We start from the raw sequence: 19,351 nt of genomic DNA, 5'->3' as shown, positions 1-19,351 counted from the left end.
CACTATGGCAACACCATTACGGCAACCCTCACTATGGCAACTGGCAACTCTGGATGAAACAGACCTGATAACATATTCTTAGTATTGTTAATCTAATCATTGAGGTGTTGTTGTCGATTGTTGTTGTTATTGTTGATAGTAGTTGTTATTGTTGTTGTTATTGTCGTTGTTATTGTTGATGTTTTTGTTATTCAAGCGACATAATTTATTAACTTCAAATATTATTTTTTGGGGGTTGATAGAGAAAGGTGTACAGAAAACTACATATATTTATCACCATATATTTTATCATTTTTCCAAACCGGATTTAGGATGTCCCGTGTGTATCCTGGCCTGCAGTTTCATCATAGCCTGTCCTTGGTTTCTGTGTGCCTCCCAGCCTTCACCAACACCAGTCTAGGGACAACATCCTGCAGCCTGTAACCTTCTCTTAACTTCATCTGTTGATTTACCAGCCTGTAGCAACCCTTCTTCTCTTTGGGGAAAACAACCTGCTTCTTGTTGTCCTGTTTTTTTTTAACTTTGGTACTGTACGTAATGACTGTGTACTTGATTATGTACTTAATTATGTACTTAACTATGTACTTAAATGCAACAAACGAGTACAGATATTATATAAGGGTAATCAAAGAAAAATTATCTTATATTTCAACCATTATAATCTAACATACACACTGTAGTATTTACTTATAAATACGTAATACAATAAAAAAACCTGTTATATAATTGGTAGTATTTCCGGTATATATTAGGTAGAATCTGTCTTTGTTTATCTCTCTCTCTGTCTCACACTCTCACTCACTCTCACCCAATACTGAACTGTTGATCTTATGGCCTCTGTGTGTGTGTGTTGACCCTGAACACCATGGTAACCAACAGTCGTCAAGCTTTGTCAATAAATTTGTTAAACTAAAACTAAGTACACTCATGAACACCTACATAAACCTCATGGGCCCGTCACCACCACCATGGTAGGAGAGGTTGATTGCCCATTCTGGCTCCTCTGTTAAGTGCTCCTCTTTCTTAACATAGTCTTGGTCAACCTCCACCACTATCTCTTCCTCTACATTCTTCTTCTGTTTCTCCTTTATTATTTTAGCGTATTTGTCATTCATTCGTTCTCCAAGTTTGAATAAGATAATGTAGAAGATGAACATTCCTACCATCGCGCCTACTGAGCCCCCGGCGAGAGCGGGAGTCTGTGGCACTATGACAAAGGCGCCGATGAGTGAGAGGGTGTTGAGGATGTAAACACAAGCAGCCAACACCAGCCTGTGGAAGTGAGTGCCGATGAGAGCACCAACGGGAGCACCAATCACCACTATAGGCAGCACAGCGAGAAGGTACTCCCAGCTCTCCTGAGGCATCTCCTGCGTGACGAGGGCCCGCCACCCCCAGCACACCACCGAGGTGAACCCCATCAGCACCACGGACGTTGGGGTCGCCACCTTTTCCGAGACGTTAAAGAAGAGCGTGAGGAGGCTAAACATGCAGATGTCAGCGCCGCTACCGGAGAAGGCAGTAAACACTCCCCCGACGAAGCCAAACACGAATATCAACCATCTCTTCCAGGGGGTTAAATCTGGAATGCTATTAAAGGTTTTTCTCTTATGGTTCCAGTTGATGAGGAAAAGAGTAAAGGCGAAGGCGAAGAAGATGCTGACGAAGCCCATCTTCTTCATGGAAGGCGTCAGCACTGGGTCGACCATCTCCAGGCCGAAGATTACCCCAGCAGACGCCCCAAGGAAGCTGTCGAGTAAGGCGTGACGTTCTATGTGTACCTCCATGAAGAAGATAGAGAAGGAGGCAGCGATCATACCGTTGGCCTGTATTGACATGGACATATCTCGCGCCACCTCTGGGCTCTCCTTCATCACCAACGTCATCACTGGAAAGGCAACGGCGCCGCCCCCTACACTCGTCATCCCTGAGGAGACCAGACGTGATGGGTTAGTGGTGCCTCTACTGTAGGTGTGCGTGTGTACTGTGCATTATGTGTATATTTACAATACTGCCACTTCTTTGTTTATCTGTCATTCACAAAAGACAATTTCAATAAATTGATAGGTTTGGGTTCAGTTAAATTAGGTTAGCGCAAGTTAGATTAAGTTTAGGTGAAGTTGTTTGGGTTTGGTTAGTTAAGGTGCTTAGTATACCATGGTATCTGACCCCCCCTCCCTCCCCCTTCCTCCTAATAATCAACCCCCCACACACCCCACCCCCCCCCCACACCCCACCTCCCACCTCCCACACATCCCCACCTTACCCGCAATAATGGAACCGAAGACCATGGTAATAGACATCGGGTACTTATCGAGGAACACGTAGAAGAGATTCCTGTAGGCCATGATGCACCAGTACCAGAAGTGATAGAAGGCCGCCGGCAGGAGAAGACTCAGTACCTTACGTCTTGAGGGCGACAACCTGCTGAAGGGACCGTCTGTGTTCATCACTTCTTCGTAGCCTTCGTCGAGTGTTCCCTGCTTCAGTTGACCTTTAGAGGGTGAATTTGATGAGGTTTATATTTTGGGGGAGTGGTGGGTGGAGGTGGGGTTCGAGGTGGGGGATTCTGCGGGTATGGGTTCTGCACGTGTGGGTTCTGGGTTCTAGGAGGATTTGGGTAGAGAATAAGGCTTGTGTATATCTTTAGTAAAACCTAACCTAACACAAGATTTCAATAGATGTTCCTACCTTCCCAAAAGTATTTCTTGCACCAGGCTGAGATACCCTGACGACACCACCTTCTGCAGATTATTGTGTCTTCTTCAGGTAGTTCCTCCATCTTGTTATGTTCTTCGTCGTGCATTCTTCTTATATATTATCTCCCCAGCACCACGGATCGTTAAGTAGGTTCTTAGTCTCTCTTGTTAACTGTTGTCTTTTATTATCTGGTGAAATGAGAAAGGAATTACCTGAAGATTAAGCAGTTTATTTCACCTGAAGATTCACCAACATAACATAAAACTTACCTAATCTTACATAAACAGTGATGGAACTAGTTTAATATGCCGAGACCTACAGTACAGTACACACCTAGATAACACCTACATTCATTTCTTCTTTTCTTTCTACTTTTTCTGTTTATTTAATATTTTTATTTTTTTTTTTTGTGTACTGTTTACCACACTACACCCAGATACACCCAAGGTACAACAGAGCATTCGAATAGGCTACACGATAAAGTGACGTTGTTTGTGGATACTGTACGTTATTATCTTGGTGGCAATTTGTTCACATGTGTTGTATTCTCTTCATTAGTTAAAAGTTAAAAGTAATAATGCACGACACATCACTCAAGCGTCGATAACAAAAAACAAATTCGGTGTTCTAGTTTTAGTAGTTTTGTTTATTAGTCCTGCGTGTGCTTCCGTTCACTCTTGCTCCACGCATTAATTTTGTATCTTCTCGCTGTAACAGTTCCTATAATCCACTGTATTTCATGTCACTGTACCAATAGGGCATCATTGGTTACACAGCACCAGTCACTCCATCACTGAGCAAAGTAGAGGTCTTGGTCTTGCAATATATATATATATACTATGTGCGACTCGTGGCTCTATTTTGGTCTGCCTTGACTTCCACTCGACGTAGAGATTTGGCAACGGATATGTGGGATTTTATTTTCCTCGAGTGAGTGAAAATGTGAGGAATGGCTGGGTTACTACTGACAGGTGAGTTAATTCTTTATCACAGGTAACATAATCAATCTTGTATTTTTGTCTGTATGGTATCTTGGAATTTCAGCGATAAAGATCATGAATTGAGACACCATTCAGTCAATTTCACGAATAAACTTTTTCTGTTGCCACAAATGGAAAGCCAGTAAATAAATTTTTGTATAATAACAGTTTGCATGTGGTGTATGAATATTTACTCAAAAAGTTCATATTAAATCAAATAATTTATACTCGACAACAATTATTAGAAATATAAAGCTATTATTTTCTATATCATAATGGACCTTCGTAAAAATTCCACTCCCCCACACACAAGAAATAACCAACATTGCATGACCAGTTATTACAAGCTCCTCTTACCACGTGCACTTTGGACCACTATGTTAAGATGATACAGTGATATACCAGCAGAGTTATAGATGTACTGTGAGTAGTTCAAGCGCTCAACTCACACCGGTTAATGTTACTCCCTGACTGGCAGGTTAAAATGACTGCAGTAAATCAAGTCAGGTCATATCCTCAAAATTAAAATGTTAAAGTAAATGGTATGATTGTTGCCTAGATTCACTGGCAATTGAGGGCAGTGGTCCTGGCAGCGTTTTGGAGGTGGAACTTTCTCAGGGGATTTGTTTTTATTTATATATTTGTATATTTATTTATTTATTTAGACTTTGTGAATCAGGTGTATCACAATGAGGCGCCCTGGCAGGTGGCTTGATGCCAGGAGATGGTCTTCCTGGTGTTCTAGTGTTTGCTACACACACCAACTTGCCAATAAATTACGCGAGTCTTCACAGTTAGCTGTATATATAATTCTCCCCTGGGTACTATCTATTATTACTTTGAATACAATGACCAGTTCTTTGAGGTCATCTCAATAGCTTAAAATTTCTTTCAATAATAATGTTTTTACTCTTCAAAAATCTTACGAAAAGATTGTCAAACTAAATACTATACGTGTAGTTTTCTTTTTTCAGTACCATCCTAAGTTAATGAAAGTATATGACGTAAGCACTGAGAGGCAGGAGCACATAAACGGACACATTACCCAATTTCGGATATGTGTGGGAGTCGTGGGTCAGTCACACTCGGGAGTTAAATGAGTCCCCACCACCTATATCTTGCTTCCGTAAACACATCAAGTGTCAAGTCGTCAGACTCTTCTGGGTCAGTGTACTCCCGGTAGCCCCCAAGTTATCTTGCTTCCTATAAGTGGGAGTCAAAGTGTCAACCCTCGAGTAAATAGTCCCACCACAGTGTACTCCTGTCTTGCTTCCGTCTCCAACGTCATCACTCTTCTGGGTCAGTCAAGTCGTCAGACTCTGGGTCAAGTGTCAAGTCGTCCAGATGGGTCCTTTCTGGGTCAGTGTTTCAGTAGCCCCCCCCAAGTCGTCAGACTCTTCTGGTCAGTGTGCTTAGCCCCCCAAAAAAAAATAATAATAATAAATAAAATAAATAAAATAAAATAAAATAAATATCAAAACCATATAGCGCAGTCACTCGAGAGATGTTGACAACTTATATTCTAGTATTATATTCCTGGCTGGGACGAACAAAAGTAGACTACGGGAGGAATTATTGGACGACTGCGAAGTCAACAAGGCGTCAAGACGGTCGTATACATCAGTTGCATGTGATTTAGGTGGAGGGGCCCCAGAAGGCAAGGGCAGGCGCTGATCTTACCTAATTTAGACTAGCATAACCTAACCTAACCTGACCTGTCGTACCCTAACCAAACCTAACCTAACCTGCCGTAACATAAACTAACTTCTAACATAACTGAAATTAGGTGTACCAGTACTCTTTACTCGACTACAGCCTGACCCATTCACTGATAGAGATAAGTTTATTTCTGTGCTGGCCAATGACCGACCTCTGCTCCCAGTGCCGGATTAATCATGAGGCACTTGAGGCACTGGCCTCAGGCCCCCCGACTCTAAGGGGCCCCCAAGTCCAAACATTCTCGAAGTTGCAGCATATAAAACAGGAACTTCGTTCAACGATGTCCTCGCAAAGTCTCAATTTTCTGTCTCTTATGAACATTAAATGTGTTATTTTGCAGAAGCTTAATATTGATGAAATCATTGACAAATTTGGGTATATTTTGTTCTTGTTACTTATATTTACCTTGAGGGTAGGGAGCCCCAAGTTGATCTGTGCCTCAGGCCCCTATTAAGCTTAATCCGGCCCTGTCTGCTCCAACTATTACCTACACGCCGGTAGTCGCCTAAGTAAACACACACCCATGCACGCACGACCAGACTGCCAAGAGGACAATAAATATTTCAATAAAAATTTCTAGGCCATGGCGATGGAAGGAGAATTTAGGCTAGTGAGGTTCTTCCAACTTCTTCCCCGTTTGCATACTGTCGTCTGGTCCCCGAGATATGTTAGAGACTGTCAGTTGATTGAAAATGTCCAGAGGGCCACCAAACTGGTGCCTGCGTTACGGCTCCTCACTTACCCAGATAGATTAGAGCGCCTGCAACTGTCGAGCTTATACTATACTATAGACGAGCAAGGAGTGACTTAATTGAAGTTTATAAACATCTCAGAGGACACTACTCACTCGAGCGTTCATACCTGGAGCTGGTGGATGTCTGCCCCACTAGGGTCACAGCTCAAGGTTGATGAAGCCACAAGTCCAGAAACCTGTGAGGGCAAAATTTTTTGGAATGAGAGTTGTGAACTCTTGGAACAATCTACCAGAAAGTGTTGTGACGACACCGAGTGTGAGCTCTTTCAAGACCAGACTTGACCAACACTGGAGCAGGTTCAGGTACATTCAGGAGCCGGTGCATACTTGCCAACAGTGCGTAACAGATACGTGACCGATCGCCCAAGCGGCTAACGAGCCGATCAGTGGCGAAGAGAATAAAAGTAAAACTCAAATAAATGTCTCACAAACAGGTGCTGCGGGGGGGGTTGGCATGGTCTCGTGGAGGGGGAGGGAAGGGGTCGCTAAACTCTTGTGGGGTACGTGATGTTGGTTCACACTCAGGATGGGATGGAGAAAGGAAACTCACAATGTGCTCTCTGTGTACATGTTGTATTGGATGTACAATGCAGCTTGGTGCTGGGAAGGCAGCATGGTTACAAGCGTTGAGTAAGGAGAGCTGGTTGGTGAGGGTGCTCAGAGGAGGACCAGCTTGTGGGTCGCCATGGTCGCCGGCGGGAGCGAGGACCGCCAGGCAGGAGTGGAGGAGGTGTTGCTTGCTGGTTGGTGTAGGTCGAAAGAGGTAAGTCACCACGAGGTCAGGTCTTATATAGCGGAGGTAGGCGTGGCTTAATAGTTGACCTCCATCATGTAAGGCGGCGCTGGTTGACCTAGACCACGAGACATACACTGGAAAATTTTCGGGGTCGGCTACTCAGCGACAAACAGCGTTTGTAGGGGAGGAATCCACTACACTCTTACTTTTATCCTTTTCGCTACTGATAGATTGCTTGCATTTCCCGGCGACATCTCGGGCACTCTGAACTATGAAGCTAAGAATTGGATATTAATTTTTTTTTGCATATTATGTCGATGGCTTGGCTAGTGTTAGTACAGGTACCACTACTTCTTGGATTAAGTTTCTGCTCCACAAGCACACAGAATGTCCCCTTAAAGCCCGTTATCCCTAACATTTTCCTACTACAGTAGTGTGGTGAGTAAAATTAAGTAAATATTGACTTCCTTATTTATTTTTTCGCCTATTTTCAATAAAACACAAGTGAACGTATTTCACACATATTTTTCATGTATTGTGAGCGCCATTATGCACGAGCAGGTGAATGAAAAAAAAAAGAGGCCAGGAAGGTTACAATGAAGATGCAAATCATAATACTAAAATATAGCCGCGAACAACCCGCTGAATTATTAATTTTTTCAGGCCACAAAAACCAACCAAACTTTACCTAATATAATATATTTATACAAGATTATTTTGTATAGGTTATATGTTTGGTTTGTATAATATACTTGAGTAATATGAAAATAAATTAATGATATAGGGATGGTGGTCGTGGAAGTTTTGGAACATTGTGACTTGCAGCCGAGACCACCGAGGAAAAGCTTCCACGAACAATAACACCAAAATGTTGTCCCAAATGTTGAAGTCTGTGACAAGTCAGAGTCAGACCCGTCAGGTGTGTATGAACAAGTTAAGATGAGAGTGGTGAATTAGGGGGTGGACTTGATAAGGCCGGTGTGTTGCAGACGACACCTGATTGTGGCCAAATACTTGATGTTTTGACCATTCCAATTAACATGTCATGCACAAATGTATAAACACAGAACACTATAAGTCTGATTATTATGGAAACGTTAAGTAGCCCAGTCGGTCCTCTTCCGCCTTGGCTTGTGATTGGCCGGTTAGAAAACAATGCTGTGCTGTACCGGTAGATCGACTAAAATTTGCTTCCACTGAGGATACTGCCACATTGTCCAATCACAAAACCTTATGTCATATTGTTAGGCGGGGTCGAGTGTGATATTTCCATAATGAACAGACTTATTGTGTTAACTGATATATGATATCCTAATAATCCTTTATGTTTTTATCCTCTTCACCACTGATCGGCTCATTAACCGCTTGGGCGATCGGTCACGTCTCTGTTACGCACTGTTGGCAAGTACTGGGCATGCACCGGCTCCTGAATGTACCTGAACCTGCTCCAGTGTTGGTCAAGTTTTGTCTTGAAAGAGCTCACACTCGGTGCCGTCACAACACTTTTTGGTAGATTGTTCCAAGAGTTCACAACTCTCACTCCGAAAAGTTTGCCCTCACAGTTTTCTGGACCTGCGGCTTCTTCAATCTTGAGCTGTAATCCATTGTGGGAGTTGAGGTGCCAAAGTGCAGGCACCAGTCTGGTGGCCCTCCTTTGAACATTAATTCATCTATTGTGGGTAAAATTTAAGTTCTGTCGTTAAACCTAATAGAATCTGACCTAACCAACAAAATGAACCTATATAACCTTACCTAACTTCCTAGCTGGGGGGCGTACCCCCCGCCATATTAAACAGAAAGGGTAAAGTTTTAGTTTCGGTCTTCCCTGTATTTAGATATCTAAACCAACCTTACCTAACCTAACCTCACATAACCTAACATTCCCTGGGTGACCGGATCTAATACCACAGAAACTACTGTACTTATTTTGATAACTGGTACCAATGAAAGTAACTTTGTTGAAGCGTTATGGTGTAATTTTACGTTTATTGTGGACGTGAGAGTACACTCTGACCGAGCGGCTTGGTTGTACAGTAAACAAACAGCTGACGACAACACATGGTGACTTGGCAGATTTTTCAGAGGAGTATTAACGGTAAATAATTAATTTCTTCACTTATAAAGCACACAGAGACATCATTTTAGTGTCATATGATCAGCTTACACCATGATTTACCCTGCAATTTCCCTTATCCTTAATGTCCTGCCCTCTACAGGTGATTTATGATAATAGATAGAGATACACTAAAAAATTAAGTAACGACTTTTTTATTCATGTGCCACAGAAGTGTATAGAATGAAAGTTACTCAGAATGATGAGATATATCTATTGCATGTGTTAAAAATCCCAGATTCCATGGTTGTATGGAACTGAAATAAAAGTCATCAGGTAGTGGATGAATGTTAATTATCTTCCATTCACTTTGATGTCATTAGCATGTCACTCACTCTTGACTTGTTTTTGTTAGATAAGAAAAGATTGGGGATGGGCATGAGGGTGACCACAGAGACTGGGCTTATATGGGCTTTACTTGAGTGTCTGTCTGTCTCATGTGGTGTGGTTGTGAGTTTAGATCTCTTGATTTTTTTGGCATGATTAACATCTAGTGACAGTGAGAAGGGAAGTGTCCTCATTTCTTGGAACCTGGGTAGTTTCCCTTGGGACTAAATTATTAAGGTGGAACATAAATAAAAAAAATTTTCTGTGGGTTAGTGTACCTATGTTTTGCTGAGTGTAGATAAATAGATATTTTATTGACCACAAAACACATGCTTTATGAATATAAACAAGATACATTATGGTCCATGATTAAAATCTTGAACAGTAAAACAATAAATTAAAATACAGTTAACTAACTACATACAAATAACACAGAGACATTATGATCTATAAAATCTCTGGACCAACAAAATAATTAGTGAGGTGAACACTTCATGAACACTGCTACAGAACCATACAAATTTTCCTTTTACAACTGCCTGATTCACATATTGTTAGAGGAAACACCTGTAACTTTCATGTTTGTAGGAAAAGTAGGGACCAAACCCAACCTTACGACATATCCTTTATTCATTTCATCATTGTAGGAGAAAAAAAAATTTAACCCAATCCAAGTTGACCTGTATTTATATTTATTTCATCACTCCAAGTCATTATCAACTTTGTAGTGTATGTTTACTGACTTGGTGCAGCATTCTTTGACATCATCTTCGGTCTTCAATGTGTGGCCGTGAAGATCTTGTTGGCTTGGGAACTTTATTATTGTCTGTGTTGCAGGTATGACTAAAACCTCACATAGCCATATATCCTTAAGCTCTGTTGCCTCTCTGTTGCATAAACCTCGGGCTACTTTAGCTCAATTACTCGGTACAGTATTTACATGTATTTAAAGGTGTTTATATTATCATTTACTTGTGAGTTATGTTTGTGGGGGTTTAATCTTATTTATGCTTTCATGCCCCGGCTCAGGTATTTCTTCATGTTTTAATATTTTTTTTTCATCTCGTGTCTTTCAAAAGAGAGCTCTGGCAACCTTTCTGACATCAGTTAGAAGGAATGGCACTGTATCAGAAGCCAGTTTTGAAACTCAACTTTACAAGCTGCACCTACTTGAAGAACCTCCCAGTGCTACAGCCACCTGCACCAGGGATGAAGCTCTCCTCTTCTACCATCAGATGCAAATTGTTAGGAGGATGGAGTCTGCTTCCAGTAACCTCTACAAAGAAAAGGTTAGTGGCTCTCTGTATTTTCACAAACATTAAATATTTATGTATATATTTTTTATGTTTTTAGGAACAGTACTGTATAGTATTTTGGAGTATCAGATTGTAGTTTCAGGGTTTTGGGTTGATATTCCAATATTTCAGCTTGAGACACATAGATAAAAAAATTAAAAGATCATCTCTTTATGCTGGCTTCACAGGAGCTGAATTCACTCTTATATGGTTTACTACTGATTTTGTTTATAATGAGCTATGGTCTACACCTGTACAGAACACACATTGTGCTCTTCATCTTTCTGGCTTGTAAGGCATCAGGTGAAGACATGCTGCACACCAGGCTGCTCCTGGACCTTGTGTGGAGAGGTTTCCCTTAGTACTTGTGGCTGAATTTTATCTTTTTGCCATTGAAAGTGACTTCTAAAGCATCCTCCAATGTTTTCTACAGGATAAGATGATGTTAACAGTATACAGTAATCTAGAGATATTGACATGTCTTGTGGTGGTTGAAGCTGCTGCATCTCTAGACAGAGCATAATTGAAAATATAATTATGCTCCAAGATAGACAAGGAACTTACCATGCTGTTATCTGTAGACTTTTAATAAACAGTATTTAATTGATCACACCCTGGGAGTGGCAAACCCAGTCATGAGCCATGATCCTGAGTGAAGGAATTGAGTTTGTGCTGCAAACATCTCTTCCCTATACTGTACTTCTTGGACTGGTAGTACAGTATTCTCTATTCACTACTGTAACTCCTTCATGTTATTGTCCAGTATCTGTCATGTACTGTATATGTAGTATATAAATACTGATTACAGACCTCTGTTTTAGTTATCCCTGTAACAGTAATACAGTAATAATCAGCAGACGACACCATTCCTTGGCTTGTCAGTACAGTAATGTACTGTATACAGTACAGGTATTGGAGTATTGGCTATTTCTAAATATCGGGGTACTGTATTGGCCATTTCTAAATACTACCTGTACTGTATCGGCGTATTGGTACATCTCTAGTTTTGTTATTACAGTACTTGTATTTTATAACTATACATATATTTGAGAATTTTATTAGAAAACTATGTGATTGTTTGGAGGAAGTGTAGTTTTGGTTCAGACAAAGTTGGAGGTTAAGTTGATCAAGTGGCAGCGTTAACCCAATGAGTGGCAGGGTTTTCTCTCAGCTCAATAAAATCATCTGGCATTAGCCTGAATAAAATACCTGCCTTAAGTGTGACATTACAGTACACCTTAAAGGGTTAAGTAGTAAGAGTAAAACATGTATGGAAGGCGGATGACTTTGTAGGGTATAGGTGTTTGAGGGAAAAACGTGTGGTAGAGTCCATACAAAAAGCATTGTATTATTCATGAGAATTGTTACAGCAGTAGGAGTGAATGGATGTCAGTAGATAGATTTTTACTTTGCTCTGGGTTATCTGCAATATAGATAGAAAGTGTTAAGAAACAATTATTATTATTGTAAATGTTGTTATTATTAGTACAGTACAGTGTTGTATATTGTTATTTCACTATCTTTATCATTCTACATATACTGTAAGTAGTCAGGAGACGATAATCATTGAGTGATTCATTGTTTACAGGCCATTCGTGGATTCTGTCATTTATACAGTGGTCAAGAAGCCATCTGTGTTGGTATAAAAGCTGCTCTGAGGCCTCAAGACTCTGTCATCACTGCTTATCGTGACCATGGATGGGCATACGTCATGGGCTGCTCTGTTGTGGGTGAGCTTAAAACTGGTGTATCATGCTGTGTTTGGTCAAGGTAGTGGTGTACAGTACATAAGCCAGCATTTAACCTCAGCCATCCAGGATATTATAGAGGAGGGAGACAGCTAAAGGTTCAATGCTTGTGATACATTAGGGAGTGGTACAGTACAGTATGCATGTTACCTGAGCATTTGAGGTGTCAGGGTTTTTGTCTCACGTTGGGGCACTATTTTAGCTTCAAAATAGTCTTACTACCCTCCAGTGCCTCAGTGTTACTATCCCTCCAATCCCCTCTGTACTGAATATAATCATCTGGTGTTAGCCCAATACATTATTAAAAGTGACATCCCCATAGTGAAGGAGTTAAGGTGTCCCACACCTTTATGGAGTACTGGCAGTGAGCTAGGTTTCTACATATAATTGATAACTTCCAATCTTTCACCATTCCCCAAAGTGATTCAGACAGCTGGATACTGTTTTGGCACTTTGGGACTCACTGGGAGCAGGTTCATCTGTTGTCTTCTCTGTGTTTACCATTTAGTATTTCAGAAACCGACTGTTTTATGTAAATATTAATACTGTTTGGTAGCTACTTTCTGGCTTATTAGGATTTTGTTTCCTTAACTGCTTATGCTTCATCTGAGGCCAAATGCCTCTTCTATTCTGTGTCAGAGAGCAATAGATGATTCACATTTCATTGGGTATCCTTAGCTTGTAAATACCATGTAGGGTTTTTAGATATTCTTCTCTCTACTTTGTTTTTAGTTGATGAAGGTTCATGTTTAACTTTTCCTTGTTCTCTAGGATCTTTTAGAGGTGGGAGACAGGTAAATATTTTAGGCCTGTGATGTGTTAGTGGTACAGTATTCGGGTTATCTGAGCATTTGAGGTGTCACAGCTGGGAGAGGGGGTCCCCGTGGACATCTTTAGTTGGTTATTAAGTTTTTACCTTTCTGAACTGTCTTGCTTGGAATGAAAGCTCAAAATGTTCTTGAAGATGGTTCCACAAGGAGCGGTTTTTGAGATTGTGTAACATTCATGCTGCCAGAGGCATTGGACGCTGATTGAGCTTTGCTTCAATAGATACCCAGGGATAACACTTGAGAATTGTGTGGTACAGAGGAGATAAAAGGTCAATGTTTGCTTGGCCTTTGGCGCCATTGTAATACCACCACTTCCAACTTTTTAGGCTGGCTTCAGTTATGAAAATCTCTTAGTGGAGAACATGAAATTAGAATTAAAAAAAATTATCCTGAAATCCAGCTTTCAAACTGAAGTAATAGCTGAGCAGCTCAAAAATTCTTCCTTCTTCCTCGGGTTAGTTTGGAACTAATGTGGAGGGTCATTACTGGAATTCAAGGTGGCAGGCTCTCAGTTGTGTCAGTCTTTGTCATCTGTGGTATATATTATGAAAAATAGGGAAGTGAGGATGTTTATCTTGGAATATGACTCATCTATGTAGAATTGCAGTTACGACTGTTCATATATTAACTGTTTTGATGTGTCTGAACAGTGTCATCTTGGAACTGAACACTGTATTTGTGGCAGGTATCATGGCTGAGCTGACAGGGAGGGCGCAAGGTGTGGCACGAGGCAAGGGTGGATCCATGCACATGTACACCAAGAACTTTTACGGGGGTAATGGTATCGTAGGGGCGCAGGTCCCGGTTGGTGCGGGTGTTGCTCTAGCCAACAAATACTTAGAGAACGGAGGCATCAATGTGGCACTGTATGGTGATGGCGCTGCTAATCAGGTGAGTGAATAACGCCTGTGGGAGCACATTAAATTAATTGTCTTAAGGTTTGCTGAGAATGCTTACAGTAAATTACTATATACCTTCATATTTTGAGTTATAATTTTATTTATTAGAAACTTTTGTTTGTACAGTACAGGTATTGAGATAAAAAAATGAAAATTACATAAACCCTCTCAGTAATTTATTTAAAATATGGTAAAGTAGTGCTTTTTTTTTACTACCAGTATGCTTAGTTATATCACTAACTTATTTCATTATTCTCTTAAGTTTCACAATGTTAATAAGTGTACAAATAAGATTTCAGTGTGTCATCATTCTTCTACAATCACAAGGTAACTTATTCCTCAAACTCATGTGAGGACAAATGGACTTGTCTCCACTAGCACACAGTCTCTTAACCAGTTGCTTGACCGTTAGATTTCATCTCATATGCCGTATTTTACAGCATATAAGATGCACTTGTTTGTCTGAAAAATGGCTAAAAAATCTGCCTGCATCCTATAAAGGAGTTGCTGTTTCCCATAGGCTAATGATTCCCCTAGCTGCTGTCTCCAGTATGCTAAATTCTGCCTAGCCTAACTCCAGAATTAAAAATACATTATTACTTATTGAAACACATTATTATTATTACTTTGAATTAATTAAAAAAGTGATATTGTAGATATAAAAGCTGGATTTATATCTACTGTACTGATGATGATAACCCAAGACAATTAGTGTCTGTATGGCAGGCACCCAACTCTTCAGAGCTAAGCAGTAATAGTTTCTATACTCTTCCAAGCATTTTTATCTATTGATGTCATACCTGCAACATTTATCCTTAAATAAACAAATATCAGATACAAATGCAGATTTAGAGATAATTATCTTTTCACATTTGCATCTATTAACATCTGTGGTGGCATTGTAGCCAAGTTAGACTCATCACTGTAACCACCAGGCTATCAGGTCAGTGCTCGAAATGGAGGGTAATGCAGGGGGTACACATACCCTCACATGTTGTGCATGGTCATCATGTTGCAGAGCATTAATACAGAGAACATTATCATTATTTCACATCACAGTACCACCTCGTTTACTTTTACAACAATAATATTTATAATTATCAGTAGTATATGCTCTTGTGTTTAGTGTGAATTATTGGAAGTGTGGCCTATGGGTTTGTGTAACCTGTGGGTTGTGTCACAAGAAATTGTCTGGGCATCAATACAGTACCACATCACTCCTCCTTTTCATTAAAGTGGCTGTGCCACCTCCTCTGATTTTCAATCTTGAAGAGTATGCAAAAAAGTGGATCCAAAATGGGACTTCGCAGCATAGATGAGACTGTATGCCGAAGCGGAAAATAAGGGATGAAATACCACCAGGTTATGAATCTCTTTATGGACTATTTTAAAGGTAAGATGCTGTATAGTATTTGGGTCCTTTGAATTATTCTCTTATATATATCTACACTAAAAACATAAAGCCCATTCCATTGCCTGCTCTTTCAATGCATGTACAGTATTCAATATATTTAAAACAGTGAAAATATTGATGCCGTCACATAATGCGATGTACGGGTTATGAAAATAATGCACCCTGCTTAGCTATGAAAAAAGGAAATAGTACTACCTGTACCATTCCATGCATATGTATACCCTTACTTCTAATTTTCCATTTCGAGCACTGTCTATGGTTATTTTTCAATTCGTAATTTGGGGTAGATATGGTACTTTATTAATATATTTTTTAACTCAGTTACATGCATATACACAATCTTACATACAGTATGTGCCAAAAAAAATTAAAAATCATCACGAGGTCAAAAACATTAAGGCAAACATTTCTTTGCAAACGAGTTAGTTGGCTCAGCGGGGAAGTGGAAGGAGGACACTGAGTGTGTAATAATAATAATAATAATTAACGGTTTATTGAAAGAGCTTGGCAGCCAGAAGGCTGAAAATATACAGTTACATATTTGGGGAATGGGTTACGAATTACAAATAATATACAAGTAACATAAGTGACACAAATAAGACATATAATAACTAGATGGGGAAAAGCTCAAACTAAGAAATTATGAATAAAATAATTGAGAAAAAAACAACATCCAACAGATTGGTAAATCTTAAGCCACAGACTGTAGATTGGGAACCACTGCTCCACTGGTCTAGAGAATTAAAAAAAAGGTTAACTCTTTTCTCAGGGTCAACTTTTCGAGGCATATAACATGGCCAAGCTGATGAACCTTCCATCTGTTTTTATCTGTGAGAATAATGGTTATGGCATGGGCACCAGCATTGATCGTGCCGCAGCCTCTACCAACTACTACACCCGAGGAAATTATGTCCCAGGAATATGGGTAAGCTACACTACCTGTATCTTGTTCAACTTGTTAATTTCTCACTAACCAAACACCTCAGTTATTATTAATTTTAGTCATGTCTCCTCATATTGACTGATACACCTTTTGTTTTACTATCATCTCCCCAAAAATATGTATTTATGAAGGAGTGAAGATATGACATTTAATCTTGGCACAAAATTTGAATCAATTCCATTGCTACATGTTTAAGATATGGCTGCTAAGACATGAATGGGTAGACATATGAACCACTTATAACCCTAACAAGATGGCTAGTGTGCATTACATGAGTGAACATATCCTGTTCATGTTAAGATATGTGGCATGATTTTATACTGTACCAAAAAATAACATAATACTGTACTGTACAGTATACAGTATTGGTTATAAAGTGTTTTTTGTGAGGGACATCATGGCTAGTCAGAGGCAGTGACAGTCATGGCTACCATGAAAATTTAGCCTGATGTTTGTAAATAATTATATATTTTTTTTAAATACAAATGAAATGTCTTGTACAGATTGATGGTATGGATGTGCTGAGTGTGCGGGAAGCCATCAAATATTGCGTTGATTACTGCACGTCAGGAAAAGGCCCACTGGTACTGGAAGTTGCTACTTATCGTTACCACGGACACTCCATGTCTGATCCGGGCACCTCTTACCGCACCCGCGATGAAATCCAGGAGGTCCGCCAAACCCGAGACCCCATCATGTTGTTCAAAGAACACATTGTAGGTGCAGATCTTGTTACTGCTGATGAACTTAAGGTAAGAAATGTTCCTTTGCCACAGCAAGAATAAGATATACAGTAATCATTCCATGTAACAGAATAAAGCGTGCAAGCCGATTCTGTAAAAGCGAGATTTCGTTAAATTGAATAGTTATACCTCTGGCAGTGTAGTGGTTATGTCAGTGTTATACAGGTATTTAAATAGGAATAGGTTTCAATCCGTTATTCTTTATTTTGCATAAAACAAAACTGATACATGATCCATCATAAAATACAATACAGCATGCCCTTAAAATTCATGGGAGGGTTTGGGTCTCAAAATGGCTGCAAATAGCCTAATTCACAAATATCATTTGCTGACTAAGGTGGGGGGGGGGTAAATTTTTACTCATGTGGAAAGAAATGTATATTCCCTTTATGTGTTTGCCCTTTGGACAAAGATTTTTCTTGCCTGTATTGTATAAATGTGTGTGTGTGTTTGTGTGTAGACACACACGAAACATAATACAAATAAATAATAATGGGAAAATCCTCTCACAAAAAATCATGAACAAGACAACAAAATGAATCTAAATGTATTAAAAATGTGAGAGTCTACCCACAAGTCAACTCCTTGCCTTGTTATTAAAGTTAACTCACCTTTAATAACACTCATCTTTAATAACAAAGCATTGCACTGTACTGCATACTGTACTGGTCTCTATATCTCTTCTGATTCCTTTACAGCTACATAACACTCAAACTCACAAGTAAAAATGTAACCCCACCCCTAGTCTGCAAATGTTATTCGCAGCCATTTTCATAAACTAACCCCCTGCGAATTTTTTGAGACCCCCTGTACTCTCATCGGATTCTAAAAAAGATATGACCAGTTTTGAATTACTATCCCGTAAGTTCACGATAAATAGACTGATTACAGCTGGCGAATGGGTCCTCAAAACATGTCTTAATACTATGTACTCTACACATAAAGATATATGCTGCTTTCAACATATACTCAATACATCTTGAATGCTTCATCTGCAATCAGACATATCTAACTTAATGTAAAACATGTGCATTCACTCTCAATTTAAAATCTCTGAACACCCTGTGAGGTATTAAGAAATATCAGAGTTTCTGAGGTACATGAAAGAAAACAGAGGACTCGGGCATAATGAAGCAGTGAGAAAACAGATGTCTCAACTGGGGACTTAATAAAGAAGTCACAGCTACATGTTTTATGGGCAATTGAGCATAACATGAATCGTCTGATTTTACGTTCACTAACATGTATGACCGTGGTCAACACATAACATCTGCTGTTGCCACCATACAACCAATATGCCAGCTTAGTCTGGGTGTAAGGAGTTGGGATTAGTGTAGTGTTGTTGTCTCTGCAGGAAGACCAAGGGTGGGTAACCAAGAGGTAAGGCTTGGGATGAGGTTGTTACGGGATTACATACTGCATTACCTTTAAAAAAAAAAATGAATTTAAATTATTTTATCTGTACAGTATTTAGATGTATTTGACATGTTGATGGTGCCTCTCTCCTCACTAGAAAATTGACAGTGAAGTACGTAAAGAAGTAGATGAAGCCGTGAAGATTGCGAAGAGTGATAAGGAGATTGCTGTCCAGGAACTTGCTGCTGATGTTTATTCAAATCCCTTGGAGTCCTCCATTCGGGGCACAACACCCTTCGACCCTTACACACACCAGCGCCTCAGCAAAATCACCAATTTGCATTGATGTGTTCTCATTGTTTTTAGCAGTTGTGCAAAAGTTGTTCACAAAGTTGTTCACATATTTATTTACACAGGGTGTAGGGACACATTTCTGCAACTGTACCAGTATACAGTTAAAATAAAAATTCATGATGCTTGCATGGTAATCCATGCAAGCATCATGAATTTTTTTTAACTATCATGTACTGGTACAGTTGAAAAAAAAAAAGAGAGAGAGAGAGAGAGATATATATATATATATATATATATATATATATATATATATATATCACTGTAGGTGCATGTGGTCGATATATATATGCTGATGACCACATAGGAAACAAGAAAACACTAAGTTTCCAAGCGCTTTCATGTAATTCACTTTTTCAGGGGTGAGTACAGACTAAGGAGTAATTATTGACAAGGCTAATATATACAGTAGAGGAGAGTGAGAACAGGTCCCTAGGGACAGC

The 19,351-nt window shown here is 39.7% G+C and overlaps 2 protein-coding genes across 7 annotated transcripts; one reads left to right on the top strand and one right to left on the bottom strand.

Annotated features, from left to right (window-relative positions):
* Positions 1 to 636: 636 nt before the first annotated feature.
* Positions 637 to 3,533, bottom strand: LOC121876852. 5 transcript variants are annotated; one of them, XM_042382320.1, is made up of 4 exons: positions 3,452 to 3,533; positions 2,692 to 2,888; positions 2,267 to 2,494; positions 637 to 1,927 (listed from the first exon to the last, which is right to left on the bottom strand). In XM_042382320.1, the coding sequence occupies exons 2-4, from the start codon at positions 2,804 to 2,806 to the stop codon at positions 936 to 938; spliced, it is 1,335 nt and encodes a 444-aa protein (XP_042238254.1). In that variant the 5' UTR covers positions 2,807 to 2,888; positions 3,452 to 3,533; the 3' UTR covers positions 637 to 935. The 5 variants fall into 5 exon arrangements, with proteins under 5 accessions (XP_042238254.1, XP_042238255.1, XP_042238256.1 ...); XM_042382321.1 differs by having other exon boundaries at positions 3,049 to 3,512; XM_042382322.1 differs by having other exon boundaries at positions 3,208 to 3,512.
* Positions 3,534 to 6,897: 3,364 nt separating this feature from the next.
* On the top strand, positions 6,898 to 19,121 carry LOC121876851 (probable pyruvate dehydrogenase E1 component subunit alpha, mitochondrial). Of its 2 annotated transcripts, none has more exons than XM_042382319.1 (7): positions 6,898 to 6,916; positions 10,409 to 10,618; positions 12,213 to 12,354; positions 13,888 to 14,093; positions 16,285 to 16,440; positions 16,962 to 17,210; positions 18,715 to 19,121. In XM_042382319.1, the coding sequence occupies exons 2-7, from the start codon at positions 10,565 to 10,567 to the stop codon at positions 18,901 to 18,903; spliced, it is 996 nt and encodes a 331-aa protein (XP_042238253.1). In that variant the 5' UTR covers positions 6,898 to 6,916; positions 10,409 to 10,564; the 3' UTR covers positions 18,904 to 19,121. The 2 variants fall into 2 exon arrangements, with proteins under 2 accessions (XP_042238253.1, XP_042238252.1); XM_042382318.1 differs by lacking the exon at positions 6,898 to 6,916 and adding an exon at positions 7,666 to 7,808.
* The last annotated feature ends 230 nt before the right edge of the window (positions 19,122 to 19,351 follow it).

The sequence above is a fragment of the Homarus americanus genome, unplaced genomic scaffold (assembly GCF_018991925.1).
Source record: "Homarus americanus isolate GMGI-L3 unplaced genomic scaffold, GMGI_Hamer_2.0 scaffold50281, whole genome shotgun sequence".
Classification (NCBI taxonomy): domain Eukaryota; kingdom Metazoa; phylum Arthropoda; class Malacostraca; order Decapoda; family Nephropidae; genus Homarus; species Homarus americanus.
This window is presented reverse-complemented; position numbering and strand designations above follow the sequence as displayed.